Source organism: Orbicella faveolata, unplaced genomic scaffold, assembly GCF_042242905.1.
Source record: "Orbicella faveolata isolate gen_17 unplaced genomic scaffold, um_ofav_v1 contig_2, whole genome shotgun sequence".
Classification (NCBI taxonomy): domain Eukaryota; kingdom Metazoa; phylum Cnidaria; class Anthozoa; order Scleractinia; family Merulinidae; genus Orbicella; species Orbicella faveolata.
In genome coordinates, this window is record NW_028301547.1 from 30771558 (window position 1) to 30797840 (window position 26283).

At 37.6% G+C, this 26283-nt stretch overlaps 3 protein-coding genes across 4 annotated transcripts in view; 2 read left to right on the forward strand and 1 right to left on the reverse strand.

Moving 5' to 3' along the window:
* Window positions 1-1288: 1288 nt before the first annotated feature.
* On the forward strand, window positions 1289-2983 carry LOC149112818 (beta-4C adrenergic receptor-like). The gene has a single exon (XM_089288636.1). The coding sequence runs from the start codon at window positions 1402-1404 to the stop codon at window positions 2257-2259; it is 858 nt and encodes a 285-aa protein (XP_089144762.1). The 5' UTR covers window positions 1289-1401; the 3' UTR covers window positions 2260-2983.
* A 5051-nt stretch (window positions 2984-8034) lies between these two features.
* The window catches only part of LOC149112819 (adenosine receptor A2a-like), a 45439-nt gene continuing 27190 nt past the window's right edge, over window positions 8035-26283 (forward strand). The window contains exon 1 of one of the 2 annotated variants that reach the window (XM_089288633.1): window positions 8035-8787. In XM_089288633.1, coding sequence (XP_089144759.1) covers window positions 8162-8787 — 626 coding nt within the window. In that variant the 5' untranslated portion in view covers window positions 8035-8161. Of the gene's footprint in view, window positions 9411-26283 lie in introns of those variants that run through there. The other variant, XM_089288632.1, reaches the window with a different exon arrangement.
* Window positions 10465-26283, reverse strand: part of LOC110051589 (DNA topoisomerase 3-alpha-like) — an 80366-nt gene continuing 64547 nt past the window's right edge. Inside the window, exons 17-37 of the mRNA XM_089288630.1 lie at window positions 24092-24151; window positions 23941-23991; window positions 23327-23401; window positions 23039-23089; window positions 22855-22933; window positions 22055-22162; window positions 21786-21855; window positions 21501-21529; window positions 20740-20798; window positions 20144-20207; window positions 19680-19776; window positions 19024-19197; window positions 14244-14329; window positions 13605-13859; window positions 13451-13487; window positions 13261-13343; window positions 12202-12345; window positions 11507-11546; window positions 11330-11389; window positions 10807-11003; window positions 10465-10579 (exon numbers count right to left, since the gene is read on the reverse strand). Coding sequence (XP_089144756.1) covers window positions 10545-10579; window positions 10807-11003; window positions 11330-11389; window positions 11507-11546; window positions 12202-12345; window positions 13261-13343; window positions 13451-13487; window positions 13605-13859; window positions 14244-14329; window positions 19024-19197; window positions 19680-19776; window positions 20144-20207; window positions 20740-20798; window positions 21501-21529; window positions 21786-21855; window positions 22055-22162; window positions 22855-22933; window positions 23039-23089; window positions 23327-23401; window positions 23941-23991; window positions 24092-24151 — 1854 coding nt within the window. The 3' untranslated portion in view covers window positions 10465-10544. The remainder of the gene's footprint in view (window positions 10580-10806; window positions 11004-11329; window positions 11390-11506; window positions 11547-12201; window positions 12346-13260; window positions 13344-13450; window positions 13488-13604; window positions 13860-14243; window positions 14330-19023; window positions 19198-19679; window positions 19777-20143; window positions 20208-20739; window positions 20799-21500; window positions 21530-21785; window positions 21856-22054; window positions 22163-22854; window positions 22934-23038; window positions 23090-23326; window positions 23402-23940; window positions 23992-24091; window positions 24152-26283) is intronic.

Consider the following 26283-nt stretch of genomic DNA (forward strand, 5'->3'; position numbering starts at 1 on the left):
AAAGCTAATTATATTTCACCATTTATTCAAATCCATGAAAAGTTACTAACTCGAATTCCAAACTTTCTCCCGGCTGATTGCCGCACATTTCTTGTAATGATACTTCTGAGAACTTGGTGTTACATCAATTAAGTATCTTTTTCTCTGCACCTGTCAGATTAGCATTGTTTGATCTGTAAGGAGAAACTAGACATGGTTGAGGTAAAATATTCGCACGCAAATTGTATTGTGTTTTTCTCTTTTAAAAACTTGCCTTCATCCTTGAACTGCACTTAATTTATAGCCTGTAATTTGGTCCAACCTTCTGCCCGCATCACTAAAACTCGCGTTTGAAAGCAGTTAATTAATTTTCAGATAGACAGGTTCAACAAATTTGCAGCCTAGAAGTCTGACGACTCTTGTTATTGAACGAATCATTTGATGCTGTGCTGTTGAAACAGCATTACTCTTTGAAAAAATAAAATTAGGCTAATCTATTAATCTGTAAGCTATCTTACGTGTTAAATGGAAACACTGTAGCCTCAAAATAACTGTACATGTAAACACCCGCACATTTATCTCACAAAACAAACAAAACAATTTGAGGGTGTAGCAGCGCCCAGTCACGTTCAGTGTCACTTTTCCAATCATTTGTCTATAATATTTTTTTCCTGCGAACTTGCAAAAACAAATTTAATAAAATTAAAAACGGAGTTGGCGTTTTTTTACCATAGCTACATATCTCAAATTTGGTGAATGCAATTCTTTGCCCAGTATCTTAAGTTTGCTATTCATGAATTGTTCAGAAATTATTTTACATCGGATTCGCTCTCAAACACTGTAAATCTGACGCGTGTTGTCTACCCATTAAGATGGCTTCCAAAACCGTAATAAGGTCTATTGAAATTTAACATTTCTCTCTGTGAAATGCAACTATATACAAAAATCTTTTTTCTGCTTCAGGCGAAAGTAAACTTGGTGAAGAATCATGACATTTGTTGTTATGGAAATTCAAGTTCATAATCAACATCTTTTTGTAACTCACATTTTTATGGGAAATGCAAAGTTAGACTCTCCATTTTTCCACTTGAACGTCTAAAATATACCTTAAGTTGAGTATTACTTATCACTTTACTAGCTATTTTCGTTTTCTTGGCAATAGCGATGCACAAAACGAAAATTAAGTTATTAGGTTAAACAAAAATGTCAATCGCTTACCTGTTTTATACTGACATTTATTTTTGCATGAAAATAGATATTTGTTTATTACCCGTATTCATTAGGCGGGAATTGTTTTGTTAATAAAGGACTTAAACCAACATTGCATCGTTTACGATCAAACCATCTCATGTTCAACTCAGTCCATGCTACAAGTTCACTAAAACATTGCTCGGTGCTCTTTTTCAAAGTTCAAGTTGTAAAATGAACGAAGCTGACCCACTTTACTCAACGTACGTCGTTAACTGTGTGTTCAACGCTTTCTCAGCCTACACCGCCATCATGTTGAACATTTTAACAATACACGCGATGATAGAAACTTCGTCGTTGCCAAAGCCTTTGAGAACACTGCTCCTGAGTCTTGCTGTTTCTGATCTTGGTGTTGGTTTACTGATTCAACCTTCGTACATCGCTGTAATGGCCAATCCTGCCTATTTCACAAACACCGCGTTTAACATGATCTCACCTTTATTTGTTAGTGCTTCATTCTTTAGTGTTGTGGCCATAAGTGTCGACAGGTTCCTGGCCGTTCATCTTCATCTCAGATATCAGGAACTTGTGACTCACAAGCGTGTTGTAGCTGTGGTGATCTCAATTTGGGTTTTTAGCGCTTTTCTTACATCAATCGGGTTTTGGATCCCCCTTGATGGCATCCTGCTCGTCGACCTCATCACCCAAAGTGTTGGCTATATTATTACGGGAATTATTTATTGCAGAATTTATTTTACTGTACGACGCCATTCAGACCAAATTCATTGCCAACAGATACAGGTAGCACAGAACAGCCAAATAGAAAGTGCTGCATGGCAGAGAAAGTCTGCTGTCAATACTTTATACGTATATCTCATGTTTTTAGTTTGTTGTTTGCCAGACTTTTTTTGCGCTCGGGTCGCCCGTTTGATATGTCCGCAAAGTTCATCTTTAAATGGCTTGCTTTTTTACTCACTGACCCTCTTTTTCCTCAATTCCTCTCTGAATCCTGTTATTTACTGCTGGAAGATGAGACACATTCGACGCGCTATCATAAACACATTGCGAGGCATATTTCTAAGACAAAACTGAACAAAATTGAAACTGGACAATGATCGAACAAAATGGCACTGCTGTTAGAGTAACTTTATAGCAGGGCTCCGGCGGCACGAAGGGCCAGCAAGCGGAGCACCATACTCATAGGAAACCGTGAATCGCTTTTTTTTTCATGGTCATCATGGCTAGCGGTTTGCTCATGCATGGGCGCCTACGTAAGACGACGACGCAGGCGCAACATGGCGGCCATACTCTGGCAGGTTGACCGAAACATGCAGCCTTGGTTTACAGCTACATCTTTGATATTAGAAATCCATGTTATGGTCTATTGACAACTGTCAAAACAAAGTATCCGCTCACCAGTATCACGTGACGATATCGCGGGCTCAGGTTTAAAGCTTGTCTGGCACACGTTTTTTTAAGAAGCTGGCCGCTGCCCAGGTACTGGTTTTCTATTGGATCGCAGGCTGAAGCCAGGTTAACTTACTGTAGTCAGGGGTCTGTTTCTCGAAAGTCCTGGAACTTTTCGGGCCATCAGTCTATGGTCTTTAACGAATAAAATATGTTTCTGTGCGAAAAGAAGTAAATACCAAAAGAGTGAAAAAATTTAGAAACTAAAATACCATAGGCGTGTGAAAAAATAAACTTAAAAGAATGCAAATGACATCTAAATTACAAAAAAATGAAATATTGCCTACGCAACGGTTTTGAATTGTTGTCGAGATAATGATGATGATGATGATGATGATGATGATGATGATGATGATTGTAGCGGAGTACTGTATGCAAATCAGTCACTCGCTCACTCGTAATCGGAAGTCTTATCAATCAGCAAATCACCAGGCGCAATTGTAGCGGAGTACTGTATGTAAATCAGTTACTCGCTTATTCGTAACTGTAAGACACACTAGCTGCATTTGAACATCAGTACGTTGTATTTGAACTGATGTTACACCGGCATACACGAAAGAACCAGAATTACTGAGAAACACCGATTGGAGACGACCGTGAAAGGAAAAATCTATATGAAACTACTCCAGGGCCATGGAACGAGTTTGCAAAACATCAATGAACGAGTTTGCAAAATATAAATTACGAGTAAGACGCGAAGATCTTGTATAGTGAGCAGCAGGACGTAGCGGCTTCTGTGTTTATATATAATATGTACTTCTTGTTTCTACCTTTCATTAAAGGTCCTGATGATGGGACTTAAAGAAAAGGCTCTTCTTTTCTCTTCTCTTCTCTTCTCTCCTCTTCTCTTCTATTTTCTTCTCTTCTCTTCTCTTCTCTTTTCTTCTCTTCTCTTTTCTTTTCTTTTCTTTTCTTTTCTTCTCTTCTCTTCTCTTCTATTCTCTTCTCTTCTCTTTTCTTCTCTTCTCTTCTCTTCTCTTTTCTTCTCTCCTCTTCACTTCTCTTCTCTTCTCTTCTCTTCTCTTCTCTTCTCTTCTCTTACCATCTTAGGGAGGATATTGTACTGCAGAGCAACCTGTTATCCGAGCTAATTTCACAATGTATTATATAACTGAGAAAATTAGCTCATTGTGATCGGCTGAGAGCAGGCCAAATTAACGCGCGCTCGTTCGCAATTTCCCACTTGTATAATAAATGAGCTCGAGCAATTGAGGATTTACACTACTCGTGATATTTTAAAATTCTTTCAAATCACACTCGCCTAAAGGCTCGTGCACTTTTGAGAGAATTTTGAAATATCAGTTGTAGTGTAAATCCTTAATTCCACTCGCATTCATACGATTAGCAATACAAATTAATGAGGAAGTCAGTAAAGATAATTTCCATATTGTAAGTTCATCAATTGAACTATAGTATGTTTGCACAGATGATATGTAAAAAGATTATAACCAGCTTATGTTTCTAAGAATAATTTATAGCTGGCTCATCTTTTTTTCTTCGTTTCTTCCTCTAAATTCGTAACCAAATAAAATAAACGTTGCAAAAGGGTAATGTCCCCCTAAATGTGTTTAAGAAATATTTTCCTTTTATGTTTTAGAATGTTTCGCATACTAATGACATTTTCGACGTTGTCATGCATTATAATCCATCAAATATTTTCGCTTGCAGGTGATTGGTCTAAACTCATGATGTGACTGAATATTGGGGAATATCCGAGTGATATTTCCCAACTTTGAAAAGATTTCGCGTCTTCCGAAAAAATATTTGGAAATTATGATCACAATAATCTCTATTTGGCGCGAAAATATGCTTGGAAAGTTTTTCTAAGAGCGTCTAAATTGGTAAGGTTCGATTCCAATTTCCGCAGGGAATTTGCTTGTTTGCTGTTTTTCCTTGTTTACTTTTTGTGTCTATTCGTAACTCCTGCTGGCTAAATAATACCGACTCATCTGTCTTCATGCGTCAAACCCCAGTCAAAGCAGCTAATCAGGTTTCAAAAGGACTGGTCACAGACAACAAAGGCTGTCACAAAAACATATGGCGCATAAAAACATGATGAACTAATGAAAAACGAACTTTACTCATCACGAAATGCTTTTTACAAAAATGACTTGTCTCGCAGGAAGCGTTCATTTGTATCATGATAAAACTTAGGGAATGAGGGGTAGGCAAAAAGAATAAAAAGTGTTGAAAATTATTTTTGTACGAACTTGGGATAATGGTGGCGAGTTGACTTACACAAACAGTTCGCCTCGTTGTTATGAAAATTAAAATTAAAATTCAACACCTTTTGCTAACTTCCATTTTAATGAGAAACGCAAAACCAGACTTTCAATTTTTCCAATAAACCTTGAAAAGCACATATCATTTTACTAAAATCTTCGTTTTCGTAAAACGAAAATTGACTCATTAATTTAAACAAGAATGCCAAAGATTACCTGGTTTCAACTGATATTTATTTTTACATGAAAACAGATATGCCAGCTTTAATATTATTCGCTTTCTGTGACGGTAAGTCGTAATAAAGCACTCAAACCAACCATACATCTTTCAATATTCACCTAGCTATCTCTTGCTCAGTAACTTGGCCAGCCTATTAGCATACGGTACAATTTCATCGTACATAACATCGCTTAGCGCTCTTTTTCAAAGCTGTATAATAAATGAAGCTCACCCACTCTACTCATCGGTAATCGTTAATTGTATGTTCAACCCTTTCTCAGCCTACACCGCCATCATGTTGAACATTTTAACAATCTATGCGATGCGGAAAACTTCGTCGTTACCAAAGCCTTTGAAAACATTACTCCTGAGTCTTGCTGTTTCTGATTTTGGTGTTGGTTTACTCCCTCAACCTTTGTTCATCGTAAGGATGGTAAATCCTACTTATTTCACACACATTACGTTTAACGTCGGCCAAATTATATTCACTGTTGCGTCATTCTTTAGTGTTGTGGCCATAAGTGTTGACAGAGTCTTGGCCGTCACCTTCATCTCAGATATCAGGAACTTGTGACTCACAAGCGAGTTTCTGCTGTGGTCATCGCATTTTGGACTTTGAGTGTACTTTATGGGCCATTATCTTTGTTTTTGAGTTCAAAAAATGAAAACGATGTCACAGTTGTCATTATTTTCGGGGTCTGTTTCATTATTACAGGAATTGCTTATTGCAAAATATATTTCACTGTACGACGCCACAAAAAACAAATGCAAGCCCAACAAATACAAGTAGCACATACAGAAGAGCCAAATGGAAAGTGCTGCGAGGCAGAGAAAATCTGCTGTCAGTACATTCTACGTATTTCTCGTGTTTTTAGTTTGTTGTTTGCCAACCTATTGCGCTCTGGTTGCCAGCTCAGTGTGATTTCTCCTCAGAGCTCCGCTTTAACTGATCTGTTGCTATACGCAGGGACACTAACATTCCTTAATTCGTCTCTGAATCCTGTTATTTACTGCTGGAAGATGAGACACATTCGCCACGCTATCATAGACACACTGCGACAAATATTTCCAAGTCAAAACTAAACAAAATTGTAATCCCGGGACTGCGTAAAGTGTAACTTAATAAATGATATATCGCCAGCAACAGTTCATCTAGATAGGACGTCTGACTGTAAAAAGTACTAAATCATCAGTGAGTAATTAGTAAAGAGAAACATTAGATGGGAGCCATTGGATAAAACAATACATAGTCACTATACATACAAGACTTTATTCAGGGATTAATAAAAGACACCCTGAGAGGGAGTTTAAGGACGTGGATCCTTTGTAAAAACTTCTTAAAATAAAATATATATTAAAAGCTATTAAAGGTTAACAATCAAGCATGTATTATCTGGGTCTACAAACACGTTGTTGTGCATTTGTTTTGTTGACCGTCCTGAGAATTTCAGGGTTATAAAAGTATATCAAAAGATCTTCAATTATCCACGCACCTGTCTGATCTGTGGAAGAGGGAAACTACAGTTACGGTGAAATTTTCGCACGCAACTGAATAGACAAGACTGGAAGAGATTTGGTAATCGCATCGTGTTTAATTCCCAGTTTCTTCATAAAGCATAAATGAACGAAGGGCTATCATATCATAATTTAGTCGAACTTTTGGTGTTTAACCGCATAACTCTTCTTAAAGCAGTTTATTTTCAGATGTTCCGTGACTATTGTTTGACATGACAGGTAGAAGCAAACAAACACAAAACATCTTTACGTTTTATGAGGCATTTACTCCTGTCACGAAAAGCAGCTCTACAATTATGTTAAAGCTTCAAATAATTAATTCAGTATTTTTGCACTAAAATTGAAATAACCGGCGTAGCCTGCTCCGTTAGGCTAAAACGAAATATTTGGCCATCTCAGCTTCATTAGAATGCGTGTAATAAACGAGCGACTAAATGGTCTGCGTGTAAAATGCGTTTTTCCCCTGTTTTAAATAAGGCAATCAAACTTACCGACAATGTAAACGACGTTTTTATTGCAATTTGCAATTTCTTACAAAAGTGAACGCCCCTTGCAAATATAAATATTCGTAAAATACGGAAAACACGAACGAGAAATGAGCAAATAAAAGGGCAGCTGAATTTCTAACTTGTATAATTTTCATTTTGGCACGAAATTCTTGTTTTCCTAATTAATAGGTATACACGCACCCATAACTAACTCATAGTATGAACTTCTGACCCGTAAAACTCTATTCGAAGGAGGCAATTTACCAATGGACAGGTCCCAGACAACTGAGGTTGTCACAGAAACACGACACGAAAGGTTTAATTAACTAACAAGGAACTTTACTCATCACGTTCTTCTTTAAGAACAAATAGTTTCTCTTGCAGAAATAATCAATTTGTATTATAAAATAAATTAAGAGATGAGCAGAAGACAAAAACAGTTTTTGAGCTAAACTGGAATAACGTTAGGGAAGTTTATTTGTGAAACAAGTAAACAAGTCACCAGCTGAGCATCATTAGGATGCTTGTTTAGAAAAGTCATTTGGTTTTGTATGAAGACTTACTTTCAGATATTTTCCATTTTAATATATTGGTTTAACTTCTTCAAGTTCAAAACGATTGGTAATTGCAATTTCTGCTTTGGGTAAAAGGGAACTTAGTCAGATTTCAGAAATGAGAAGAGCGTGCGAAGCTAGCTTTGTGACGTTCGTTGTTATGAAAATTCAAATTCAGCACATTTCTTTAACGTACAACTTTTATGGAAAACGCAAAATTCTCTACTTGAACATCTAAACTATACCTTAGGTTCAGTATCATTCATTACTTTACTATAGATATCTTCGTTTTCCCGTCATAGTGTTGCGCAAAATGAACAGAAAAGTGTTTTTTTTGTTGTTGTTGTTTTTTCTTACGTTAAAACAGATGCCAGTTTAGTACCCGTATATATCATTCAATCCTAGACCGGAAGTAGCATCACACAGCACATCATTTTTTGATCAAACCGTCTCGTCTACAACTCAGCCCACGGTACAACTTCACTGTAACATTGCTCAGCGCTCATTTTTCAAAGTTCAAGCTGTACAATGAACGAAACTAACCCACTCTACTCATCGGTCATCGTTAACTGTGTGTTCAACGCTTTCTCAGCCTACACCGCCATCATGTTGAACATTTTAACAATACACGCGATGAGGAAAACTACGTTGGTACCAAAGCCTTTGAAAACATTGCTCCTGAGTCTTGCTGTTTCTGATCTTTGTGTTGGTTTGCTGACCCAACCTTTGTATATCCCACGGATGGTCAGTCCTGCTAATTCCACCAGCACCCTGCTTCACGAAGCCTCGTACGTATTTATTTACTCTTCGTTCTTTAGTGTTTTGGCCATAAGTGTCGACAGATTCTTGGCTATTCATCTTCATCTTAGATATCACGAACTTGTGACTCACAAGCGTGTTGTTGCTGTGGTGATCTCAATTTGGGTTTTTAGTGCATTTCTTACATCAATTTGGCTTTGGGCCTCAAATGAAATCGCCATGCTCGTCACCATTATCATTATGAGTTTTTGCTATATTATTACAGCAACTGTTTACTGCAAAATTTATTTCACTGTACAACGCCACGCAAAACAAATGCAAGTCCAGCAAATACAGGTAGCACAGAATAACCAAATGGAAAGTGTTGCGAGGCAGAGAAAATCTGCCGTCAGTACATTCTACGTATATCTTGTGTTTTTAGTTTGTAGTTTGCCAAATTATTATTATCTAGTTGCCAGTTTGATCTCTGCGCCAAGTACCGCTTTAGAAGGTCTGTGGTTATACTCACTGACCCTGTTGTTCTTTAATTCCTCTCTGAATCCTGTTATTTACTGCTGGAAGATGAGACACATTCGACACGCTATCATAGACACACTGCGAAATATAAGACAAAATTGTAATCCCACGACTGCCGCAAGAGTGACTTCGTAAATGATATCACCACCAACAGTTTATCTAGAGACATTAACCTTTGGGTTTTTTGTTATTTAACTGGTCTTTTTAAACATGATGTAGAAGTATTGTGATGTCCATAATATCTACTTGCGATTAAAAATTTTTACAAGGCTAAACATGTTTAGCAGACTAAAAAAGCAAAAAACCAAACGTGTTTGACATTATATTGAAGATGACAATCACATAATGTCGAAAACGTTCGGTTTTTTTTTCAAACATTTTTTCAAGTATTATAATTTTAATGGTTTTCAGAATTATTAATTGCTGGCGTATCTTTGTGTAACTTCGTTTTGCAGTGTATTCCGATTCATAACCAAATAACAATAAACGTTGCGAACAAAAATGTGTTTTAGAAACATTTTGCTTCCATGTTAAAGGTAGCGGGTTAGAACTCCATTTCGCGCGAAAAAGTAGCTACTTTTCGGAATGTTATGCATTCTAATTGAGATCTCTGCATTTGTGTAGGATGTAAGTAGCAACCAAATGATTTCTCGAAATTCTACGTTGCGCATGCGAAAGTCGTTGGAAGATGTATTCGTCAAAGTTGATCCGAAGTTTATCTCAAATGTACACCCCTATGATCAGGAGTAACTACGACTGAGAGTACATCTCAAGATTAACAATCACTATTAATCCAGAAACTGAGGTTGTTACAATACGTATAATTTTAAGAGCTGGAGACCTCCGCATTTATAAACCTAAAATTTGACAGTTGCAAAAACAAAAACAGATCAAGTGCGACAAACTTACTCTTATCTATTTCAGTCACAGTAGAGTGACAGAGTTTGACGAGTACAGTTGACTCAGTCCCAGTTTTGCGAACCATCTAAAGGTACAAAGATTGGCTCGACAAGCCCAAGATCAGGGTAAAGTCTGACCGTGCTAAGTACTAAATCATCAGTGTCAAGTGAACATTTAGATGGGAGCCATTGGGTAAAACAATCAGACCTGCATTATTTGGATCTGCCAAAAAAAGGAATGTCATTTTAATACAACCGTGACACATGACTGACATAAATAGAGCTTGCTCGCCATAAAATCCTCGTCCCTAAGGTAAGATTGGAACATCGTCGAGGTGTTATTAGTACCTACAGATTGCTGGTTAACCTGCATCAGCAATAAACCGAATTCTCGACTTATTTTTCATCCTAGACAAAAGAATACTCCAGTTTGTACGTCTCATTTTTTCATTGTTCAATAAGACATGGTTTTCATTAAAATAATTGAAATGCAAGTACATTGAAGCATAATGCATATTTGATAAGTGTCCTTGGTGCTTTCATGAAGTTACAGGATGTACATTGTAATAAAAGTAAGATGTAAAACGTGGAATCAAGCTTTGAGCCACAGCTGAAATGTTCTAAGAACTCATCGAGGCATCCCACATGTCAGAGACATGAGATGTAAAAGAATTTATTTGCATTGTGCGTTAACAGATCAATATTATTAGCGACAGAATATCTACTCCGGCTGTGTGTTATCTGTTCATGGGGCAGGTCCTCTTGGTGTGACCTGCAAATAAGGAAAAAAATACTGAAGCAACAGCTTTTGTTTGCTAATACACTTTGCCTCTTCATTGCTTTTATAAGATAAATGAAGTTCAGGCACTTTCAAGTCTTTCCACTCTAACTTTCACAAAGTTACCACTGTTGAGGTTGCCAGAAATTCTTTATTACCAATCAAGCACTGTGTTTGGAGCAGAGGCAAAATTCTTTGAACAAAATTAAAGAAATCCCTACCTTCCTGGTGGCAAAGGCCGCACTTTCTTTTCTTTGTCGCTCCACTGTTTGTTGGTGCTGATCGTCCTGTTTGGAATGCGTTACTGCCACCTGATGACGTGTCCCCCCATTCAAAGAAATCGCAACCCTGCCCTCTCGGCTTAGCACAACAGTAAAATGGCCGGCCCTTGTTCGGTCCTTCCTTGGAAACTGTGCGGCTGAGAAATTTAATGAAAGTTAGTTTTGGTTATGTCTTGCAAGTATTGGTACTTGAATACAACAAGCTAATGGATGGACTTGCATGATTGTGAGGCTGCTGTGAAAATAGAGTAAAAGCTTTCTTAAGAAAATGTTGCTCAAATCTCTTTAAACCTCTATTTTTAATCTGTCGTCGTGCCAAATTGCTATAAATTATCCAGACTACTTACTTTATTACTAGTAGTCCAATTGGCGATGTGTTGATCAGTATTTCATAACAGAGAACGTTCGCATATGCATGTAGTTGTAAGCTACAACTAAAGATATTAAGTGTGTAATGTAATACCTTACAGCTGGTTCGCTACAGCGACAAGAGGGATTAGAGCTGTCTGTTCTCATTGATCCACTGCAATGAAAGAAACATTATGAGGCAGTTTGTGAGAAAAAAAGAAAAAAACGACACAGAACAGATTTTGTGTTGACTTCCCGTGTATAAATGGTCTAATCAAAAATCGTATCTCACCTGACTCCAGTAAAAGTTGTGTTTCTTCCAGAGTTGAATCCTAAAGTAAGGAAAAGTTTACTTATTAGTAGAAGATCCCAATGTAGACACAAGAGCACTTTCAAAAGCAGACATTTTCCATTTTCACCTTAGTAGAGGGAATGAATTGTGGGAGTAACACACAGGGGAACTTACATTGCCTTCACCAAGAACACAATATCCTGACCCCTGCCAGCACTCAAACCTAGACTGCCAAATCAGACGTGTGATAATCTAACCGTTAGCTCATCGTGTTATCCACTTTGGTTAAACTTAACAAATTGACGTCATGCGTCTGTCTTGTTATTGACGATGAATTTCGTCATAACATTGTCAAAGCAGCTGTGGATCCACGAGGCTATCGCCTCGTGGATCCGCAGACTACTTTGACAATGTTATGATGAAATTCATTGTCAATAACAGGACAGACGTATGAAAAACTGACGTCAATCTGTTTTTTAGATAACAGATTGTCAAATTGTCCGCTCTCGCTCGTTGACGCATCGCATAAATTATAAATTCATGTGTCTGTCCGCATATTGACGATGAAGATTAGCCAATGCGCGCGCGAGAATTTCTGCAGTTATCGTAAAATGTTTATTTGATAGTAATTTTTTTATAGAAAAAAGCTTCAATTCGCACAAAAAACTCTGGACCAACCAACAGTGATCATGTACCTGCATTATTCCTGTTGAAGTTATTGGATGTCATTAGAGGCGCAGTTTGGCCAAATAATGACGATGAACTCCCTGAATCGTCATCAGCCCACAAGAAAAATCCACAGCCATTATCTCTGTTTGGACATTTATAAAACGGTCGACCTGAATGTAAATAATTAAAATCAAACCAGCACTGTTATTTCTTCCCTGATCAAGGTAACCTTCTTATGCGACAAATACATGACGTCCCTTTCAGTTTTACTGAAGGTTAACCATCGCACTCTTTGCAAAGAGTTTCAGGTTTGACCACTGACTGGGTTTGCTGTAATGTGTTCCTTGAGCAATGCAATTTACTCTCTGTGCCTCTCTCTACCCAGGTGTATAGGAGAATCTTTGTTTACAACATTTGCCTCATTACCATAAGCGATACAGTTTCTGATGGAGCCACAAAGAGATTAATACTGAATATTGAAAGGGCACAGCACGATTAACTATCCCAAGGAATTTGAGCGCGATGTATTGAATACTTTTTGTGCGACGAGGGTTTAAAAGCTCAAAATTTTACAAAGAATGTATGAGCTCATTAGCGCTTTTGCCATCCAGAAATTTTGATGTTTTTGAAAGTCAATCTCTCCTCGAATAATACACCCAAAGAGCCAAAAATTTCACCACTTACTAAGTTTCACAAGCTCTTTAAGTTTTCTTAGTAAAATCGTGTCTAGCATGATGCCCTCTATGCGCAAAGTCGTATGTTAATGAGGAAAAATGTAAACAAAGACGTCAGTTAAGATTCGCCCATAAAATGAGTAACAACAAATTTGTAGGGCAACCAGACAAACTGCCAGGATAATCTGACAGACTAACATCTTGCCAAAATGGAGTAGCAATATTCATACAATAATAACATTGTATGTTGCTCCATGCAAAGAACCTGGCGCTAATCAGAACCAGTATGCCATTTAAGATTAACTTCTACTGATCTCTCCTAGCATGGGATAGACTTTCACTGTTTTATGGGTTCCTGCGAGCCACTTCATATATCTATATGCTACTGGAACTAGTGTTCGTGTTACTTACCTTTGTTAGGTCCATCTTTCTTTACAGTTAATGTTGTTGCAGGTTGCCCACAGGTACAAACCACACAGTTCTCATTGTCATCTCTGTCGTAAAAGTTAACAAAATAGGATGAAAAAATGACCTCAGTATAGTGGTAATGGTGCATTAAAGCAGAGGGCTGGCAGCAAATGAAGATTTCTGTAAAACTTACCCTCCAGTGTGGCTACCTGAAGGAAATTGGTTGAAACCTGAAAAGAAAAACGGGAGCACACACATTTAGAAGAAGATTTGACTTCTTCTCATGTTGCAACTGTAGATCGTTAATTTATAGTTTGGCGTTAATTGAAAATGAAATGAGGAAGTACCTCCCGAAAATGATGAGCTGAGTCCCCAACTCTGACCAGCTGGTGTATAACCACGCCCTGCATTCCTATTGGATTGATTGGAGGTAATACCTCCCCTTGGAACAGAAGGTCTTCTAACTTGAGATGTTGCAGCTGATCTAGAGCCGCTCCCTCTGGTCTTGCTGGGCATGCCTCGACCACGCCCTGAAGTATGTTTGTTTCCTCTGTTGCTGGGCTGAGAAGTTTGTCTCCCTCTTCCAGCTGAATTTGAACCACCTGGTCAGGTATCCAGATATAAGAATCAGTGGCGAATGCATGTTGAAGAATTCAAAAAAAGAACTACTGCGTTAAAACGGCTAACAGTATGACAGCAAGAAGAAGTGGCAAATACATGATCCTTCTATCACCAACGAATGACTTAAGCCATGATTTTACACCTTTAGTACAACAGATACAGAAGAAGCACCTTAAACTGATTAAGTTTCCGAAATTCTCCCTGCGTGTATGCTCAGAGCACTTGCTATCGAATTTCAGACATTCCCTATGTTTTGCTACAAACAGAAGAAAACGCTACCCTTATTGAACCTGGATTTCCGACTGATCTGGTGAAACAATAGTTCTTTTAATGAAGAAGAACATTTCCTGGATAGAGCTTTTTACCTGACTCTGACGGCAGCCTTGTTAAGTCCTTCAGGTCCAATAACTCTCTTAGACTATCATCACATCCACCAACGCAGCCAGTATATCTATAAAGTAAGAATGATACAATCATCAGCGGCCAACAAAACAAGCTTCATGCACGAGGGGTCCCCTTCAACAAAGCCAATGGTTTCGCTGGAGTCTTAAGAGCTTCTGCTCGAGAGACCGGGGCAGAGATGGAAATGAAGGTCGGCCGATTTCGCTTAAAACTGGTACACAAAGTGGTTATGTGGACTTATGTAATATGCTAAAGTTTCAGGTTTAATGACCTTCTTTTAGCTGAGTTCTGGATATCAGCCCTTCAGGGGTCCCCAGAGGCAGATTTTTAGTGTAATTTTGGCCACTTTTCAATCTCTCTTTTAACAACGTACAATTAATTTCAGACAAAACCAAAACCATATTTGTAATGCCCTATCCTTAGGCTTCTATGGGTAAAAACATTAGCTCACGGGAACGTTTCGTTAGCCTGTGGCTGTGATCACAACCTGGTCCTATTTGAAGCATATGGGAAGCAACCGGAAATGGCCTGTTTTTCAGACCGCATATTTTCCATGCCCACGTTTTATATCGTGAAGTCTTAGTATCCCTGCAAAGTTCAGCCCTTAGTTTAGTAATACCAAGAAAAAAATACTAAGGTTGAGGCTTTTTACTACGAAACACTTTTAGAGAAATTACTTACCACGCACTTCCTGTCTTAATTACTTTTTAGGAGAGATTTTTAGACACCAGCTGCACAATTAACAAACAATCAATGATCCTAAAGTAAATTATTTAAAGGAAATATATATTTTCAAACCATAAACTAGAAATTAATTTTCCTACTGACGGATTTGAAACTAAATTTTATGTAGCATTTGTACCCTGTACCCAGGGGACTGGAAGGTGAGGGGAAACTTTATAGGTTGATAAGAAGAAAAGTAATCAAAATACAATGAAACAAGTTGTTTACTGAGTGTATAAGTTAGGTGAGAAAAGCTGAGAAAAAAAAAGCCTTATTTATGGGACTCTGCCTTGTTTCCATGGCCACCTTGCTTTGTCAGGCATAATTACCCTAAGTTTGACTTTTCTCATCTGATTCTCTGTTTTTTATTGACGTTGTCATGGTTTCTTGGGACAAACATAGTTTTTTTGCACCTTTTTAATTCCTTTAGTGCCCTTTCTCTTCTCTTTTAATTTTGTTATACCCGACAAAAACGATATTTTGATTTCATGGAATAGTCATGAAATCCACACCGGTGGATTCAATATGACGGATGTTTTGAAATTTATGACATTCTAACGTCACGTGCCTTCATAGCTGACTATTCACCATGATTAGAATTTTAAGCCGTGATTTTTTTTCTCCTTTCCCCTGCCAGAAGATCACAAATACCCTGTGTGACTAGTGGTACCGAAATTTCCGACTTAATTGTGACGCACCCAGAGGTGCTTTCCTTTAAGCTTCCGTCCTAGCTCCTCTTTGGTATCGATTCTAAATAAGAATACCAGCGTTACGATAGAGATTGCAAGTAAGTAAGCCTCGTGATACAATAGAGGGCCAAATTACTTCCTATTTTCGCCAGGAGATTACGTTGTTTGAGCATGACACGCGAAGCATCTCCGCTGTGATTTGATATTGGGCATGTGAAACTACTTAATTCATCTCCAAGCCCTTTCGACTTTTCAAGTGAAACAACATCCAATATGGCGTCGAAAATGTTAGAAATTGAATTGTGGGTGGGTAGACAACTTTAAGTTAGAGATATTATGTTCAAATGTGCATGCAGATGATGATGGAACAACGATCCTTGAGCCAACGGAACGAATTAAAGACATTAAGGCGTGTAAAAAAATCTTTGAACGTGCAAAATAAATTTATGTCTGATGAACATGCATGCAGTCACTCTAACCTTGGATATTTATGGATGCAATAGGTATTACAATGCCGAACGCCTGAAATATGCTATCTGAAACGTCAGCGGTAGCCTTCTTTGATGTCTTCAATTTCTTTTTTCTCCTTGATGGAAAGGGTGCTGACATGGCCCACTTTGGTCACTCAAACGGTTGAATTTTCGGCGGTGACGTGGGAAATCTTCTTAAATTCATATTTTAACTTCCATTCAGGGAAATTTTCAACTCTATGGGACGTGGCCAGTCTATTACCATCAGTGCCCACTTTAATTTGACCAGTAGGTGGGCAACATCTCGATCTAACGTCGCTAATGGGAGAGTCACATCAGGCTCTGGCGCCTTGTTATCTCGTGTCCCGCATACGTCATCTTCTTTCCAAACGGGACACTGTATAATCATGTTTTCAGTTTTCCAGGAGACTAAATTGTAATAGCCAGACTTTTTCGCTCCTCTGCCTTTCAAGCACACTCAAATGAAACAAATTCGCTTAAAGACTGAATTGATTTAGTAAATTTAATTAAATTGATCGCAGATAGTTTCTTTTCTTGTAAATAAACAATCCAGCCAGCAAGATGTCCACGTGCTGGCCATATATTCATTTCACGGTTGCATTTTATCAATTTACGACAGACTGAAGTAAACATTTAACGTAGTAACGCGTTCGGATTCTATACACAACTGGCAACTGCCTAGCACATAGCACGATCGCGGCCTAATAGTTAGCGGGCTGGAATCCGGATCGAGCGCTCCTGGTTACTAGGGCGTTGTCATGTCGTCCTGGGCAAGGCAAGTTTCTTTCACAGTCTCTCTCCACCCAGATGTATAAATTAAAGCCGGTGATTATCATCCTGTCCAAGGAAGAAGAGCAATAACCAATTTAAACTCCAGCACGCATGACGCACTGGACTTTGTGACGACTTACCATACCACCTACAACAAGCATACTGGTCGTTCTGGGGATTATCGCTTCTTATTATGGAAATCGGAGCTAAGGGCCAGCAATCCTACAACTAGGGTGCTATAAGCAGTAGTCTTTGAAGGAAAATCTACTCCTCCCCTGCCCTATCTTTGGATATATGCAGTACACCAACTTAGTCTGGATCTCTGTGCACTGAGAAAGCAACAAAAGGAAAATCCCGATAGAGAAAGGGAAAGTGTGCCAATGAGTAATTTTCTGGTAATTTAGTCAGACATTCAGCGACTTGGCAGGGAAAACGGTCCATCTTGGACTTCCTCAATTTATAATACCAAGGCCGTTTGCACCGGGGGACTGGGTATGAATAAATATTCTGTAACATATCCATTCGTTCTTCAGGTTCTCATGCAAGTTCTATACCTAATCATTCTCTGTGTATCAAGGAGACAAATCTAGACAAGAAAAAAATGAATTTCAAGACAATCATAGCCAGCAAACTTCAGATAAGTTGGCGTGTCGTGAACTCGTCACGTACGGTATGAATCAACCTGAATTTTCATTACTCGCAACGACGCACTCACGATCAATTTATCGCCGGGGCTAAGGTTTTAAATGTTGCTTCACTTTTAAGGGATTATAAGAAAGGGGCATGCCTCTACACCAGTAGCCAAGTAAGTATTCATAGTAAGTGAATTTATCCAGACACCTTACGTATAGACTGGGATAGTGAGACTGCATTTAATTTTACAATTAGCTTTAAATATATTCAATATTTCCTTAAGGTTCAAAGAGATTTTCAAGTAGTGTCATGAGAGACGTTGTGACTGCATTTAGAGTGACTGATAAGTTGTTTTTCTTCAGCAAAGAAGTCCAGCGACTCCATTATCTGTAATTTTCAAGACTTCTTCCACAAAATTTATAACCGCCGCCAGACCGAAATCTGATCGGTCCTAAAAAAATCACATGAAAATTTCTGATTAACGGTAAGTCTTTACAGTTAAAATTAACTTCATGATCAGAGTCTCTAATTCACAACTTAGAAGAAAAGAAAGGTATTAATCGAAATCAAATGGCTCATTTTTACAGACACGCTTTGTTGAAACTTTAACCGGAAGTGGCCCGGTTAGTCATCTACTCGTAAGTTTTTTCTTAGTAAAAAATCCTCAACCTTAGTATTTTTCCCTTGGTATTACTAAACTAAGGGCTGAACTTTGCAGGGATACTAAGACTTCACGATATAAAACATGGGCATGGAAAATATGCGGTCTGAAAAACAGACCATTTCCGGTTACTTCCCATATGCTTCAAATAGGAGCAAGTTACGATCACAGCCACAGGCTCACGAAATATTTCCGTGAGCTAATGTTTTTATCCATTGAAGCTTAAGGATAGGGCATTACAAATATGGTTTTGGTTTTGTCTGAAATTAATTGTACGTTGCTAAAAGAGAGATTGAAAAGTGGCCAAAATTACACTAAAAATCTGTCTCTGGGGAACCCTGAAGGGCTGATATCCAGAACTCGGCTAAAAGAAGGTCGTTGAACCTGAAACTTTAGCATATTACATAAGTCCACATAACCACTTTGTGTACCAATTTTAAGCGAAATCGGCCGACCTTCATTTCCAAGTCTGCCCCGGTCTCTCAGGCAGAAGCTCTTAAGCACTTAACTGAATGTTTTAGCAAAAAGAAAACATAGTGTCACGCTTTCAACATTAAAGGTTAACAATTATTTCATCATAAGCATTTGGGAAAATTTTGATGACACAGACCTAGCTTGCCTTGAGGAAATGCTGGATTTTCATAGTAAATTAGGAAAATGGGTCAAAGCCAACATGTTCTGCATGATGTTTCAAGCTACTCAGGCATGCAGCAAACACAGGTGAATCACACAAATCCTCCATCCACCTTTAAACAATGCAAATTTCAAAACTTACTCTAAAGGCATCATGGGTGGAACAGAACCTCTCTTGAATTTGAAACTGATTTTATGTACATCTCCTGGTTGACACCGCTGACACACAGACTCATGAACTGCAGCCTCAACCACAAATTTAGGGAAGAAGGCACTGGCACGGCATCTTGGGTAGCCTTGACATCCTATCATGAAGCTGCAGAGTCAAAAGAAGAAAAACGTAACAAGGCTGTTGCATTTTAACAAGTCAGGCACTATAAATATTACAAACCTGGGTGGGAAGCTACAGGGGTTTCATTAATGTTTTCAGTAGGAAGGCAACTGGTTTTCACAGGCGGGCAAAACGTTTTGAACTGAACTCCTCTCCAAGAAAAACTTTTTTCCAGATGGCCTAACCCGGCAGACAAAACCATCCTCACAGCCACTCAATTTGCTTGGTGCCCAGCCCTTAATGAAACCCTGTGAGTAAGTTTGGAAGAAAGTAAAAGTGGACAAGGTGACTACTTTCAAAAAGAAGGTCAACTTGGCACCTAACAGCAGCAGCAGAGAAAAGTCATTAAAACACTCTAAACTGATGGTTTCATGACAAAACTTGGAAAATCACTGTAAATATTTGCAGTCACTACATGTACATCAGCCATAAGTATTTGTATACTTATTTTAACAACTTCAGCGTACCTGCCATCTTTAGTTTTCTTGAGCACCATTTGTTCAGTTTTGCATCTAGGACAAAGGCGAAGAGGTTCTGTTCCTCTCTCGTCCTCATTACCAAGAACTGTAATCATAAAAAAATCACTAAAGGTTTGGAAAGTTTTTAGATTGACCTTGGGAAGGCATGAGCAGAGTCCAGATTCCACCAAGAATTTGGTTATACAGTAAGAGCAAGATTTCTTACAATACTTGAACCGTTGCGAATGAAAGTAAATTAAAATATCAATTCTCAGTTTCACACTGAGTAGATCTGCATTAGGATAAAAAGTTAGTAATCAGCATTAATTCGGTTTTGAGCATAATGCCCTGGTTCACAAACTCTGTCATTCAGTTATCCTGTGCTTGATGTTCAGTGACATAAACAATGCATTCAATCAAACATTTTTCCCCTTCTATTTACGCATACAACAGTATGTAACAGTAAGTTTTACCTTCATTGATAAATTCTTGAGGATCTCCAAAATAAGATGATAAGGCTTGATCCAGTTTGACTGCCTATACGGAGAAAGAAAACAAACCAATCACGAACCACCAAAATTGATGAATTCCAAGAAGTCTGTAATACTGATTTGAATATTAACCTACTATAAACTGAGCAGCCAAAGACAATTAAATCCAAATTAGTAACATTGAAGCAAGTTTCACCATTTTTTGACAAAACACTTCAGCCACTGAAAGATAATCTTTATATCACAAAAATAAATAAGAGTTTGTGCAGACTGAATATATTGGTTTGAACTCTTTAGATCATGAAATATTGTACAGGAAATGTAAAAAATTTAATATATTGTATATCTGAAGTAACTATTAGACCTGTAAATAGTTATAAACGTCTCATCTCCAGCCTTTATTGCAAGCATACCTACAGTATCCAAACAATTTCCAACAATGATATTTTGATTACTGTAACAATGAAGCCTAATGTGGGCCAAGGTAATTTATTCAATAACAAGGTTCAAGCATCACAGGAAAACTGTGTCCCATTATGATCTGAATACATGTAAATGAAGAATACATATAAGCCCACCTCTTGTACAGCGTGAACAAACTGTTCCTTATATTTGGCTATCTGTTCAACAAGTACATCTAAACAACAGGAAAGATAATTGTCAGATATTTTATGGCAAAAGCAAGTCTACTACATCTTGTTTTCTTGGTCATGCACATGTCTCAAATACTGTCCACCACGCTGTTGCTACTTGACAATGTTCTTTTTATTACTTTTTGACAACTTTGGGTTAGGGTTTCATATCTCTGAGAACTCTCTGATGACATCTGTCTTATTTTGAATGAATGAATGTATTAATGAAGTCTTCACTGAAAAAGTCAGACTCAGCAGACATACCAGTAAGTTTACAATCGAAATCATGAATAAAAGTAAGATAAAAACAATTTAAAATCTGCACTAGTTTAGAAAGACATCTGTTTATAAATGAGTTTTTGTATCTCCATTCTTATCTGGGGAGTTGCAATTATTCCCCCCTTTTACTTAGTATTCTTGACCGTTTTGGCAGCAACAAATCTTGAAGGGGGTGATTTTTCATGGTGGCCATCTTGTTAAATAAATGTTGAGCAGCCAATCACAATGCAACAAGTGAGGGAGGCAGTTGACAACAGACTGAGTGAGAATGAGAAACTTGACAACTGCACCTATCACACATGTTACACTTTCACTGGAAGATATCAAATAGTTGTTTAAAAAGATTCCAGTTTGCTAGTAGTAAAAATTGATCAAAAACTTGATCAGGTGACAGTGATAAGGTGCACAGTACTGTAAATTGTCCTTACCATCTTTGTTTCTTGTTCCTTCACAAATTCTGCAAAGTTAGATCATAAAGTAGGCATTAAATTTAATAAAATAATACAGTAATAAAAGAAAATTCACCATTTAGAATAGTCTAATGTTGATGATCATATGGGCGGACATGGAGCAAACAAGTGTGCAGAATTGCTCTTTTATTAACAGCCAACAGAATTACCAACATGTGATTACATTTGAGAACAGCTGGGAATAAAATATTTGACAATCAGCTTTTATTGAAAATGCTGCTGTAACCGGTATATCTCACTCACCTTTTTAAATCAGCTTCAAGTTCTGACCTCAGCCTTGGTTTGGAAAGCTCAAATCCCATCAAGTCATAACCTTTTCAAATACAAGAGAAATGCAAGGAAATATGATCAGATTCTGGGTCAAAATAGCAGAGTTAAGAGCACTAGTAGCAACATTGTAACAGAGGACTGTTGTACGAAAATAATGCACATTTTCTGAGAAGATTATTCCATATTGAGGATTAATTAGTCTTCATAAATTACAACTCAATAGCTCTTTGTGAAGCTATTACCTTCGACAAGTCCCATTCCAAGCTGGCCTGGTAGAAAGGTCCCATCTTGCTGCACTCCCACATAGCACCTGTTTTTTACGGTCTCTATATGTTCTGCATGAGTTGCATCTGTGCCAGTATGCAAAAGGTGAACAACAAGAATGTTTCACTTGTCTGTAACTGTGGATCATCGCTAAAATTCTCTTCTCCTTTATTTAAATATTTAGACAGAAAATACAATCATTAATTATGCTAAACAGAGACACAGTGGAACCCTGATAAAACGGTCATCAGCGGGCCACAAAAATCTGGTCATATTAACCGGGTGGTTGTATTACATGTAAAAGGAGTTCTTTAAATACAAAAATGACTGACTGAGCTTTTGTTTGGGCCAGAATAAAGTGGCCATAAATAACAGGGAGGCCGTAAGCCAAGGTTCCACTCCATTGATGTGTGAATTATAAATAATATTAAGTGCATGGACTTGAAAAGTTACTAGGTAGGAGTTAACTTGTATTAATTTGAATTTTCATGGTTACAATATGTGTATATTTGGAAAATTGTACATTAAATAAGAGAAATGTTTGAATAAAATTCAACGTATGCTTTGCATAATCATATAATTTCACTAGATTTCAATAGAAAGTAAAATAAAGAAAAATGAGATTGTTCCTTGTAATATCAAAAAATTTTCATCACTCATGACTCCAAACTAATCCTCTCAAGGATCCACGGAGAATATTATCATTGAAAATGTATGGTAAAATAAATGTTGACATTGAATCTTGAACAAGTTTGCAAATTGAGCTTTTGCAATTTACCTATACCATGTTTCTCCATTAGACTGATCAGATTAGCTTCAGTTAACAAAGGAGGAGGTTTAGTTTCACAATCAACCATCTGCAAACAGTTTGAAATAATTAGAACACAAGTACTCATGCTATGTTAACTACTGACCTACAACAGCTCGTTAATCAACAGACGTCAAGCTCAGTAATTACAAACCTCAATTGAACTTGGTTGAAATTCTTCACCTTGGTTGTACACTGGGATTGTCTAACATGACAAAAGCAGATTTGAGCATGCTAAGATAATCATAAAAGGTTTATATGTAAAAGAAGTTTGTAATACATGTATGTAAGCTCAAGAAATCACAATCATGAAACCAATCTAAACAGTTCTCAATATACAAATTTACATTGCACACTCCTGATTACAAAAACCGCTTGATGTGTGCAGACATAATGATCTGAATTCAAAAAACAGAACGCGATTGAAATAAAATTGACCTACCTTTGCATTCCACTTGTCATATGGGTAAACATCAAGATAGTTTCTTGCAATTATCATGAGTCCTGTAGCTGTGAACTAAAAGCATGGAGTACAGAGATCCATAAATAATCAGTTTATTCTCAACTTGAAATAACAATAAGATCTAATTTAGTACATTTTGAATATAGTACATCTCTATATTTACTGTAAGAGTTAAGAAGCATTTTATGTGTAAAAAACAACTACTGCATATCTGGACACTAGGGCACTATTTTACAATGCTATTCACCTTACTATGCCACCTAAAAAAGTTTTTGATTAGATTTTGACAACTTTTTGCCATCTTTTTGAAAACTTCTGATGGCTTTCGTTTGAAACTGCATATCAAACTGTGACAACTTCCTGCTGGTTTCAAATGTTCACAGATTGAGACTTTTGAAATGTTGAATTTCACAATTTAACATCTTTACCTTCAACAGTCCCATGTTTTGATTTGCTGGTTCAAACAGAGGCCAGCAAAAAGTTATCAAAAAAATTCAAACTTTAAGAAAAAACTTTCTCAAGTGGTAATGGTAGGATGCATGGCACAGTAAACCCAAAATGATTTGTTTTCACAAGTTAGGATGTCAACTCACCTTTTCTCCAGCAATCTCTATTTCCACGTTTGTCTCTTGACCTTTGGCATCCTGACAAAAAGAGTCAGTTCAGTTTATGATATGGCTCGCAATTCACAACTTCAGGCAATACTAATGTATCTTTAGCAAAGCATAATGTGAAATTTCTTACCTCAGAACAGCAGGCTAAGAAATGCCTCACTATAAACTCGTACAGTCTTTTCTCATTACCCTGCCAATACAATGGAGTGTACCTTTGAGTTACAGAATATATAAATATTGTAGACAAGAGAAATAACATATCATAATATTATAATCTACATGTAGTTAACACAAGATATCATGAACTATAATTAGAGATTGGCTGAATAAATTATATCCCAACAGTACTTCTGAAGGCCAAAATGCTTGTGCTTTTCCACGCGATTTGCTTTATTTTCATGGAACTTTCTACACCCGTTTGGCAGAAAGAGGCCAGACACATAACATATCAAGTCGTTGAAGCCATGCGAGAAGCAGAGAAAACTTAAACGGGCTCGATTGAGTCCCTTGTTCAAGGAATATTTCATGTTACGATCGATCGAACGCTGGGATCAAATCTTGTTATTTTATCGTTTTCTCCTGCTCGATTCACTTCGACATCTTCTGTGGTGAAAATAACTTACAGCGCGTTGACTGAGCGTATTTTTGTGATTCTGTTCTGGTTCGTTTTTCCGCCCAAACAAAAGAATCGTTAGTTGTCCTCCATGTTTTCAGTACTGCTCGTCCAAGGGCCTGGGGAATATTTATATTTGGTTCCAGTCTTTCTGAGAAAAATGTCACGCAACTCACAGATTTCAAAACAAAACTTTTGCTTCCAACGAAGGTTAATATCGCCGCCGCTCAGTAAAATTTCTGAAAGATTTCGGCGTAGTCGTTCTCGTCATATATGGGGTAGCCGAGATAGTGTTTTACTCCATTTTTATAACACTCGTAACATGTCCTTTTAGGCGACAGGAGTTGCATTTACGGTAAAACATGACCTTTACAATTCTTGATCGTTTTTCACAGAAGGGCGCCTCTTCAATATCATCATGTACCTCATCCCAATCCATTTCCTTTTTTTTGCCTCCTTTTTATTGCGAGATACTCCTTGTAAATTGTCTCACGAAGCTCTGGAGGGGGGTTTTGGATGGCCTCGGAAAGTTGACAGCTCATGTCCGGTGTTCGAACAGTATAACACAGGTCGCGTTATGTCTAAATAGTGAATCCCTCTCCCCGGTTATCCCGTTTAATTCGGTTCGGGCGCTCCCCTTTTTCTTCACAGTAGTAATAAGAGGAGTAGTAATAACAGGATTAACCAAATAAAATTTTGTAACCCAGACCATTATTTTCTTGTTTTAACTCCCTCCCACCGTAATAACCGAAGCGAGCAAGCGAGGTTCGGTTATTACGGTGGGGGAGTTAAAACAAGAAAATAATGGTCTGAGTTACAAAATGGTATTTGGTTAATTCTCTTATTACTACTCGTTACTATATCTGTTATTTATTTGATTAGAGAAATTTTATTTTTATCAAGGGAAAGTCAGAGAAAAGCATTGTTCTGGACCTCTAGTTTTGTCTCTAACTCAAATCCTTCCATTGTGGGAAACAAATCATGTTTTGAATTCAAGACAGAATTGATGTTAAATACATTTATCAGAATTATTTTTGATATGTTTATATTTTTTGCTTTTACACAATTGTACAGTCCCAGTGTTGTCACCGAATAGTTCGAGCACGCCTTCCGTGCCTATCTTGGTAAACATCTCACACCTTCAGTTTTCAGGGCTTGGCTCTGTAAAATGCCAACACAACTGAGAATAAGACACGTTGTGCATTTAAAACGCGGCGATGAATTTCAAGCTCCCGAAGACACATGTTCAGTCTTTCCTTGGGGTTTTTAAAGATATCACACACGACTTCAAGAGTCAACTTCTTGAAAACTATTCAACGAATTTCATTTGAAATACCTGTGCTTTTTTAGAAGAAAATAACTTACGACTGAGTGCGTGCTTTATTCGATATTTTTTTAATGATATCACTGTATGCTCTATTGTTTGACGCACAGAAATCTCAATGAAATATTCTGATGCAGCAAACACCTTTCTAGTAGGTGGAATGAATTTTAATCAAGTATGTAAGGAAGTCTCAAAGGACATCCCGTTCATTTTAATGTCAGAAACCGTCGTGTGATGTGGAGGTGAAGCAGCATCTTCGTGGATGTACGAACTCCCCTTCGCAGATAAGTCTACGCTTTCGTTTTCTCTTTTCATGTCCTTGTTCGCTTTTCGCTACGCCTGCACTTTTCCGCAGTTTAGTGGTTTAGTATAGCCATTTCGATGA

Bases quoted from the DNA above. Each gene is read 5' to 3' on its own strand.
- LOC149112818 (XM_089288636.1), top strand. From the start codon at position 1,402: ATGAACGAAGCTGACCCACTTTACTCAACGTACGTCGTTAACTGTGTG.